Genomic DNA, 10,000 nt, shown 5'->3' with positions numbered 1-10,000 from the left:
TTTCTCAAGATTTCCAAGAACTCTCACGTGACCGTTATTTTCGTAGCAGCTAGCAGCTATTGTGTACGTACGGTCTAGGCTGTCAGTGAATTACAAAGAAAATGTGTTCTATTTTATTCACTCTTGTCTTGTCTTGTCTTGTCTTGTCTTGTCTTGTCTTGTCCATTACTGTACAAAACGCCAGATGTGGCTATACACGTACAGTTCGTCATGCATCACACTTTCAATTTTTCCCTTATTCCACATTGAGATTGACTAGTGATTTAAAAACTGCCACATATTTTGCTGCTTTTGTACTTGGTGGTAATGAGTTCCATAGAGGTATAGTACGTGGGTATAGTGAATAGTGATAACAATCTTTATTGGAGCGAATGGTATTGTAGTTTAACTTCTGTGTTTGACGGGTGTTGTGTTTGGTTTGGTTTTCTTGATGAAGGTGTTTTATATTTGTAGGGGTGATTCCGTGTGTTTCTTTGAAAATTGTGACGAGTCTTGACTTAGTTCTTCTATTCTGTAGTGATTCCCAGTCTAGAGTTTTTAGTATGGCTGTGATGCTTGTTGTGCGTCTGTAGTCATTGGTAACGAATCTGGCTGCTCTCCTTTGTACTTTTTCAAGTTGTTCCTGATGAGTTTTCTGGTATGGATCCCAGATTGTACTACAGTACTCAAGTCTGGGTCGAACTAGTGTTTTGTAGGCTATTTCCTTTGTGTTCCTGGAGCAGTTCCGAAGGTTCCTTTTGAGTAAACCAAGTATGCTGTTTGCTTTGTTTGTGGTTTGGTGAATGTGCTGGGCCCATGAAAGGTTGCTTGATAGTTGTATTCCTAGGTATGGATGATGTTCTACTTTCTGAAGGATGTTATTGTTCATGTGATACTGGTATGGAGTGAACTTTTTCTTGTGTGTTACGTGCATAATGAAACATTTTGATGTGTTGAACTTCATTTGCCATCTTTTTTCCCAGTTGCATAGGGAGTTTATATCATTTTGTAGTATTTCAGTATCAGCTGGAGTATTGATTTCTCTGTACACAATGAGGTCATCTGCAAACAGTCTTACATGTGAATTAACATAATCAGGTAAGTCGTTAATGTATGTGAGGAACAGTAGAGGGCCATCTTGTAATGTGCTATATTATTTTTAACTCTTAAATTCTCTGTCAACCTTCAAAAACCTGTGGGTCTTTCCACTGAACTCATCACATGTTTTAGGTCTTCAAATCCACTGTTTGCGGTTGATAAATAACTCATGAGAAGGGAATGTGATGAACAGCAAAACACATATCAGACATATCACGGTGATATGGCTTTTACTGTATATACACTAAAACTATAGAATCATCTTCCATCTGATCTTCAGTTGATAGAGAAATTCGAATTATTCAAGGCAAATCTAAAAACGTTCATATTTCGTCAATGTTATTGTTCAAGTGGTTGTGTCTTAATGGGTTTCTTGTGTGTCCTGTATTGGTTCTTTTGTTGTGATTTTATGTTGTGATGTGCTCGGCATTTTTTATGTATTTTTTCTCTGAATCATGTTTTTAAATTTTGTGATTTGTTATGAACAGACCGTTGAGACATGTGTTGTGTATTAAATGGTCTTTAAATAATAAATTAGTATCATTAAATTATCATTATATCATAATTTTGATATATAGACACATTAGGCTCAGTAGGTGTTTCAATATTGTCTATACAGGAAGAAAGGATAAAATTTGCTAGAAGTTCGCGTATCTGCTGGTAAGTTCATGCTATTATATTACATGATGTAGATAACAGCATTTTTATTGAGGGACACAACAGGATTACACAGTCACGTGACGACTCTGATAGATACTCTCACTCTCTCCGCCATTATAACCCTGATCTGTTCAGCAGTCGAAAATGCTGTTATCTAGCAAGTAAACCAACAAGTTCAACTTGTCAAATGATCGGTACAAAAATGTGTATGTTACATAGTCATCTGGTGAAAGCTACCTTTTAGCAGTACGTCCTCGTTATTACAATATACGGTGTCTCTCTACTGACCTATCCTTTCAAGTTAGTCCCTAATGACTTGTCAACTTCCGTCTGTTTCTGTTACGCCAACCCTTGTCAATTCATGGCTTTCTTTCATACATTCTATCTGATATGTTGACTCATCTGCACTTTGAAATTGATCGTCTTGTCCATTTCAATATTGGATTTTTTTTGTGCCGCTGGCGGCAGTTTTTGCAATGAAATGTATTCAATTTTAAAGGCGGTCCAGCTGTATTAACAAAGTCCAATAACAGAAGGTGGAGAGAAGATTTCGACTGACAACTTATAAATGTTGCACAGAAGACGGCTTCTTTCATTTTAATATACACGATAGGTCTGTATTTTTTACACTGTGCATACGTAACTCACGTGATATGTTTCTTGTTGGCGAAATCATTATGAGACATTGTATGTATAGCAAACAAGCGGATAACACATTCTCACACACAGTGGAATGTGATGAACACCAAAATACGTATCACAATTTTGATATACACACATTAGGCTCAGTAGGTGTTTGAATATTGACTGTTTGGTTCTGCAGGGTGGATTTTCTTTTTTATATTCTATGATTCTACTTCTTACTATAGAATGGTTTAATTGACGAAATCAAAAGAAAGCAATTTGACCCTGAGTGTATGTAATTCGTTATAATAGCACGAGTGGTGCCGAATGATGCCGAAAAGCGCCGAATAGGACTGGCAGCGTGGACATTGAATTTGGGCACTTCTCTGTCGTCATGGGAATACAAAGGTAACTTGATGGTATGTCACCTGGTATTTCATACAGATTGAACAGTGTTAGTTGCAGTTTTATTTTTAGAGTACCATTAAATAATTATGCAGCTTACGAAGATATGTATAAAGTGTGTAAGGAATGAAGATGTAGGCAAATAAATATATTTAGATAAATGAAGTATATATATATATATATATATATATATATATATATATATATATATATATATATATATATATATATATACACACTCAGTATATGTAAAATGTCTATGCTAGAGTAAAAAGTGTCCAATTCATAATTGTATATATGTATGTAGAGCGGCATAAATAGCACAATATCATGTTGAGATCATCAGACGACACACACACACATACACACAAATATATATATATATATATATATATATATATATATATACATATATATATATATATATATATATATATATATATATATATATATATATATATATATATATATATATATATATATATATACATATAGATATATATACACACACACACGAAAGGAATAACATATAACACGAATTCAAGAATTGATGAATAAACACAATATGAATGAAATGAATTAGGATACTTCTTCTATGGGGACAAATCATGTACTATAGAATAAATTCCAAAGGTGATATCTGTCAACACTATTGATAGTTTTCTTTTATAAAATCCTTATCAATCAATTATCGAATTTGTGTTTTAAGTGATCATTTTTCCCCCCAGAATTTATAGCTCAAATCTCAAACTAGTGATAAAGTTTACAATTTGTGTGCCTGGTTGCCAACTAATGTGTAGGATCGTGACGGGTAATACTATCGGGACACTGTGTGCTTTGGGTATAGTCAGTGCTGAAATAAATTCATACTGAGACTCAGTAATCAGGAATGACTACTTCCTGTAATCTGATACAATGTGTTATCAATGTCTATATATGTCACTACTTATAGACAATTTCAAAAGAAAATTCACAACATTTCAACCTTTCAAAAACATAATTTTGAATTTATAATAAACGTATTTCACTTTATTAATATGCAACATTGAATTTAGATAATAAATGTATTTTAATATGTTAATATGCAACATTGAATTTAAATAATAAATATATTTCACGTTATTAATATGCAACATAGATTTTAAATAATAAATATTTCATATTATTAAAATGGAACATGAAATTTCTTAATACTTTTAATGTATTGATATATGTAATTGTAATTTAAAAAGTAAATATATTTCATTTTATTTATAAATACATAACGGCAATGAATAAATTTCATTGCTTTATGAAGACTTAACCTTGGAAATAACAATTCACTATATAAGAAAACGCAAAATCAAATTTAAAAGTGAATATATTTCATTGCAATCATATACATGAAAACAGAACTCTGAAATTGAATAATAACTTTATTAATATGTGACATCGAGTTTTACTGATGAATAATGTAAATGAATACATTTCACGACTTTATTAAAAACTCAACATTGAATTTGTAATACATTTTACTACTTGAATCAAAAATTAACACCAAATTAAAAACATATACATATCTTCTTAAAGTAAACACGTACGTTGAAAATACAATATTGAATTTAGATAAATATGTTTCAATTTATTAATATGCAATATCGAATTTCATCAATAAATATATAATATACATCTCATTATTTTTTAAATTTCAACTTAACATTGAATTTAAACACACTTTTACGTTTTACTACAATGATTTTATTAATACCTAACACCATCTTATTTTGATTGTCAAAAAAACCAGTCTATGATTGCAAAATTAGGAAAGATATTCTTTCATTCAATCTTGTCAAAATAAATGTCAGAATCGCTAGAGAGACAGAAATTTTTATAGCGAAGAGGAAAAATAAGCAAGAAATCTGCTCGAACAAGTGGGACAATCTAAGAATCGAGTGATACTTCTGCATTATAGGATTCCAATCACTTTATAGCATTTTATAGCAATTTATACCGTGCAATGTAACCCTTTCTCCTTTTCTTTTCCTTCCTTTTTGTTGTTACTATAATCTTTTGGAAAATAAAAAAATTAATTTAAAAAAAACCCAACACCGAATTAAAAATGTATGTATTTCATTTCTTTGAAACAAATATGTGAGAAGCAAATTGACCAATAAATACACTTCATCACTTTATTAAAATGCAAGATGGAATTATTTTTTTTAAATGTAAATTTTCAATTCTTTACTGAAGCGTCACAATGGTTTTACCAATTGAACGAAGTATTGCATCATAACAATGCTAACGATCCGTGTCCCTTTAACAGTCCAGATAATGATAGCAAGCGAGCATCAAGTTAATAAAAGGGGGGAAAGTTACGATAATTGTGTTACGTTGTAAACGAAGTATTTAGTGGATTTGGCCACTTCTATGGTTCTGTTGCTTGATATTTGAAACCATCGTCTCGACTGAAACGACTTCAAAGTTTCTCTCCTTTTGTTCAGAATAATAGGATTAATTTAGCCTTCGTCCACTTCATTTGCCTCGTAGTCTCAAGTTACATATTACATTAATGGGTAGGGAAAGCACCGTCTGTACACTTTGATTAAAATAGCAAGCGTACTTTTACCTCGTTTTTTCCGTTCACAGCTGACAGAACGGCAATTGCTTTTATGTTGTGCGTCATTACTTCAACGAAGTGTACGTACTCCCTCGCCAGGGTGTTCTACCAAGTGACGATGAAAAAAGCTCAAGAATTATTGCTCCGGCTTCCGACTCTTGTGTCGATCGTAAATTACACCGTTCGTTCTGAAAAGTCTCACCTGTGCCGCGCCGCAAGCCAAAAACGTTGTTGATACGATCTGACTGTAGACGTTAACTGCTGCTGTTCATTTCACTGTCGGAAACAGATATTTATTAATCAAATGCGCTATTTACTTATCTTGTAATTAAAAGTATGCTAATTATTCAGTTAAAAATAGTGTCCGGCATTGTTGTGTGCAAAAAGGTATATGGAGGATTCTAAAAGGAGAGAGAGGGAGACAGAAGAGAGATCTAGAGGACAGAAGAATCTGGGAGGGAGGAAGACAGAACAGACAGACAGACAGACAGACAGACAGACAGACAGACAGACAGACAAGCAAGCAAATAAGCAAGCAGGGAGCCAGACAGGCAGGCAGATAGACAGAGACAGAGCGAACATCACTGACAGATAGATTGCGATGATTTTAGATTTCTATATAATGAGAGACAGAGAGAATTAGAGAGAGGCATGCAGGAAAGACAAAATGAGACAGACAGACAGACAGACAGACAGACAGACAGACAGACAGACAGACAGACAGACAGACAGACTGACAATGTGAGATTGAGAAGAAGAAAGGACCAAGAGAGCGTTTATCGTATTAATGGAAAGAACTAAAGAGTAAGAAGTGAGGTGTGGTGGTTGGTGTGTTGGTAATGATGGAGCAATGCATAAGTATATTTTGATCATATATATATATATGTCTATGTATGATATGCTCTCCAAGCTGATTGAGCACTCTACTTGGCGAAAGAAGAATGAAACTCTATCTATGTATGTATGTATATATATATATATTGCCTAATATATAAAATATCTTACTTAAATGGGGAAGACACGACAAAACTATATTTTTTCAATCAGATAAGTCAGATAAGTTTGATAAGTTATCCAATTATTGGAATATTTTATTACCTATGACAAGTGTGTTGAACTCATTAAATTTTGACAATTATACTAAATGAATGTCTACTCTCACTATCCAGGAATCTGAGGTCTAGTTTAATATATTCGAAGTGAAATATAATCAAGGTGTAAACATCACGCTTTTACTTCTTGATCGATTCCGCCAAACAACCAACAAGGAAACAACAATTAGTTTGTCTTTGACAAAGCACATCTCCGTAACGGTTGTCTGTAACCGGCATGGTTTCTACTCCCCAGGTATACAGTGGTTCCTTCGTCGGCTCGCACTTTCAGCGCCATGTGTATGATCAATTCTTCTAACGTCGGGAGTGTTTACGGATAACCTTTTGCAGTTGGAGAGTACACCTGATATTTAACGAAATAATCACCATCAATTCGTCACGTATGTCAGTCAATCATATCCTTATCGGTACTTTTCGACTGCATGATCGTGCATTTCAATTAACCACCGATGATTGGTTTTATTTGCCGTTTCGGCCTGATTTTGAATTGTCGACACTTTCACTAACCGTTTTTGTTTTCATTGCGATGTTTTTAGAAATGACAACAAATACTTGATGTTGAGTACCTATTAAATCAGTTTGAGTCAGTGAAAAAGTCTGCAGATTTGTGGTCGTAAATAGTTAATATTATGCATTGTTTTAGGAAGAAATATTTACGCTCATCGACTTGAATAAACATAGTTTGCAAAATAAACTTACAGAGATGTGCCTTTTTGGAGTTTCCGATGTTTTACTTTAACTCGAAACTATGCAATTTCCGTGGTTGTAACAGCGCCCCCGTGACATGGAAGCCAAAAATATCTATACCGCCATTTTGATTTTTAACAGTTTTGTACATGTTACATTTCATGCGATGGCGCACTTTGCGTTGTGTTCCGCCGTTCAAATTCGGATTAAGTCGGTTCAAAATACAATTACACTTCATCAGTTAACCCAAAGTTACGTTTGCGTATATATTTCAGTTATTCATTTCTTAAAAAACTACCCTTTGTCTACTGACACTCAAAAGTCATTTCAGTTTTTGATCAACGCAAACAATACGATTAGGGGAAAAATGCTTCCGAAACAGAATGAAAAGATTAAATCATGGAAGCGGAAGGGGGAATTATTTTGGGTCTTTTCACGGAAAGCACGAATCAAACAGTCCTTGGGCGGTTGTTGCAGTTTTGACGACTGCTTAAAAATGAAAGACGGGCAAACTACCGCTCTCGAACAAAGCTGCAACCTCACGTTATCGCTGAACACCTGGGGGCATAGTCTAGCCGCCATCTTTAAAACTACTCAGCCTCCTGTATCAACAGCCCCGGGGTAACGGGTATAATGGAAAACAAATAAAACGCCGAAGGTCCGATTATTAAAGGCACGTGCAGTCGAGTTGGATAATGCCTGAAATATTGGATTTAGGGGTATAGAGAGATACACAATAGGGAAAATGACGAATCGCCGTTCTAACAGACCGCCCATTTTAAAGAATCAAATGCAAATTACACATGATGATCATCTGAGCTGACACGATGTGTTCTCAACGTCAATTGTTCACAGACACGTACTTCTCGTTCCCTTCCTGGATACAGTGTTTGTGTCACGAGACTCATAGAAGATTGCAATGTGCCAACGTTATAGATTGATACAGTTGCACATTTAGTTTGGACACTGCGTATTTAAAGCCGTTTAAAGGGGAATTGTAACAGTACACTTTACGAAGTCTAAATCATAATTGACACTATGTTGGATGTTACAACTAGAAAACTACTTAAAATGCGGTGTCACGGAGTTTGCCATTTGAAAAAAAAGGCCAGCATAGTATATAATTTTGAAAACACCAGCGATGCATGACGAATGAAAAGCTAGTCTAAACGCTGTGTAACTGTACGCGTCAGGTGTCTTTCAGTAAAAGAACCAGGAAACGTGAAGATGTCAATCGCCGTGTACGGAGTAAATTGTGAAAAAAAACCACCCATATAATTCTGTTGGTGCACTGTTCGCAAGAACTATTCTCGACACGTGACGAGATAAAACAGATATGTGAACCGCCCCTGGAACATTCAAAGTTAACATCGCATTATTAGGTATATTTTGATAATGGTAAAACAATAGTTATCGCGCTGGTATGGTAGATATGAATGCAATATGAAATTGATTTGAAGTTTGTGATGGTGAGATGAAAGATTGATGTCGACTTTTTGACGTGTTAGTTAGAAAGATGACTTAATGTCGATGTAGGTTAATAAGATGTTCTAGTAGGGGCAATCTTTTCAAAATCTCAGTTGTCATTCAAGGTAAAGATGTGTACGTTATAGTCTACATTCAGCAGGAAACGTGCGACCCTTTCACGAAGTCCTCCATTCTTTAAATTTTAAATATCTTTAAACACTGTCTCATTTAAACAAAAACCTTTATACAAATTAAATGACAGAGATTATTTCACCAACCCTTGTTCAAAATAAAGTTGGACCCAGCCAAAATCCCCCGCAAAATTGCGAAAAATATTCCTACTCCAGAGGTATTAAAGACGTGCATGTTGCATTTGTATTGTCTACAAGCCGTTGGATACGTGTGACACTTTCACTACATTGAAAAAACCACGATATAAAGTCTTCACATTAGTACTTTAAAATGGCAATTCTTAATATATATAAATGTCCTCTCATTTAGGCTGAAATTTTCATACAGATTAATTGGTACGGATCCCAATTCGAAATAAAGGTGAAACCCGCCAAAAATTTACTCCCTAAGAAGAATTTGGTGTAAATTATCTTCGCGGGAAAATATATCGTACCGAATAGGTAAAACGTGCATGTTATTGTCGACTTTGTGTAGAAAACGTGCCACTCCTACACTACGCTGGAATAAGATATGGCGTCTTTAGGTCTTTTTATTTGAATGCCGTCTCATTTAGACGAAAATGTTCATACTTATTTATTGGTAAGTAGTATTTGCCCAACCCCAATCCAAATTAAAGTTAAAACCAACCAAAATATTACAAGAAAATAAAAAAACAATTGAATTATAGTTTTCGCGGGAAAATATATCAGACTAAAAGAGGTTAATGATAAGGCTTGGATATAATACCAGTGCTCATTTCAAATAATCACGCTTGTCTTCCGATATTCTCTCGTTCTATAAACGCATCTGTAATTATTCCGTCAAAATCAACTCAAAAGTGAAAACATAACATAATTATCGATTTTTAATAGCATATTTTAGGTTTGGTGATATACACTGATATCCGTGTTCAAGTATTTGTTCAGGACATGTATTACGAACTTCTGATGAAATTGTAAACTCTCCTAGGGGTTTAGCGACGGTGGAATAAGGGTCTGAATCAATACTGTACGGTTACAATTTTAGTCGAAACGTGCCACCTAACACGATGTCTTACATGGCGGTGTACAACCAGCCATTCTTTCCCATAGAAAGCTACCCTAGACAGTGAAAGCGCCTTCCCTCGAAGCCATCAATTTGCCAAGTAACATAACACCGGCCAAGAAATTAAGTTGTGCTGGAAAAGACTAATTCCATTACC

The 10,000-nt window shown here is 34.5% G+C and overlaps 1 protein-coding gene across 1 annotated transcript; it reads right to left on the bottom strand.

Annotated features, from left to right (window-relative positions):
• Positions 1–235: 235 nt before the first annotated feature.
• LOC144433277 (uncharacterized) lies at positions 236–913 on the bottom strand. The gene has a single exon (XM_078121583.1). The coding sequence runs from the start codon at positions 911–913 to the stop codon at positions 236–238; it is 678 nt and encodes a 225-aa protein (XP_077977709.1).
• Positions 914–10,000: the final 9,087 nt, after the last annotated feature.

This window comes from Glandiceps talaboti, chromosome 3 (genome assembly GCF_964340395.1).
Source record: "Glandiceps talaboti chromosome 3, keGlaTala1.1, whole genome shotgun sequence".
Taxonomy (NCBI): domain Eukaryota; kingdom Metazoa; phylum Hemichordata; class Enteropneusta; family Spengelidae; genus Glandiceps; species Glandiceps talaboti.
Note: the sequence above shows the minus strand (reverse complement) of the source record. Positions and strands in the feature narration are given on the sequence as shown.

Coding starts and splice junctions, on each gene's coding strand:
- LOC144433277 (XM_078121583.1), bottom strand. CDS start 913: ATGCACGTAACACACAAGAAAAAGTTCACTCCATACCAGTATCACATG.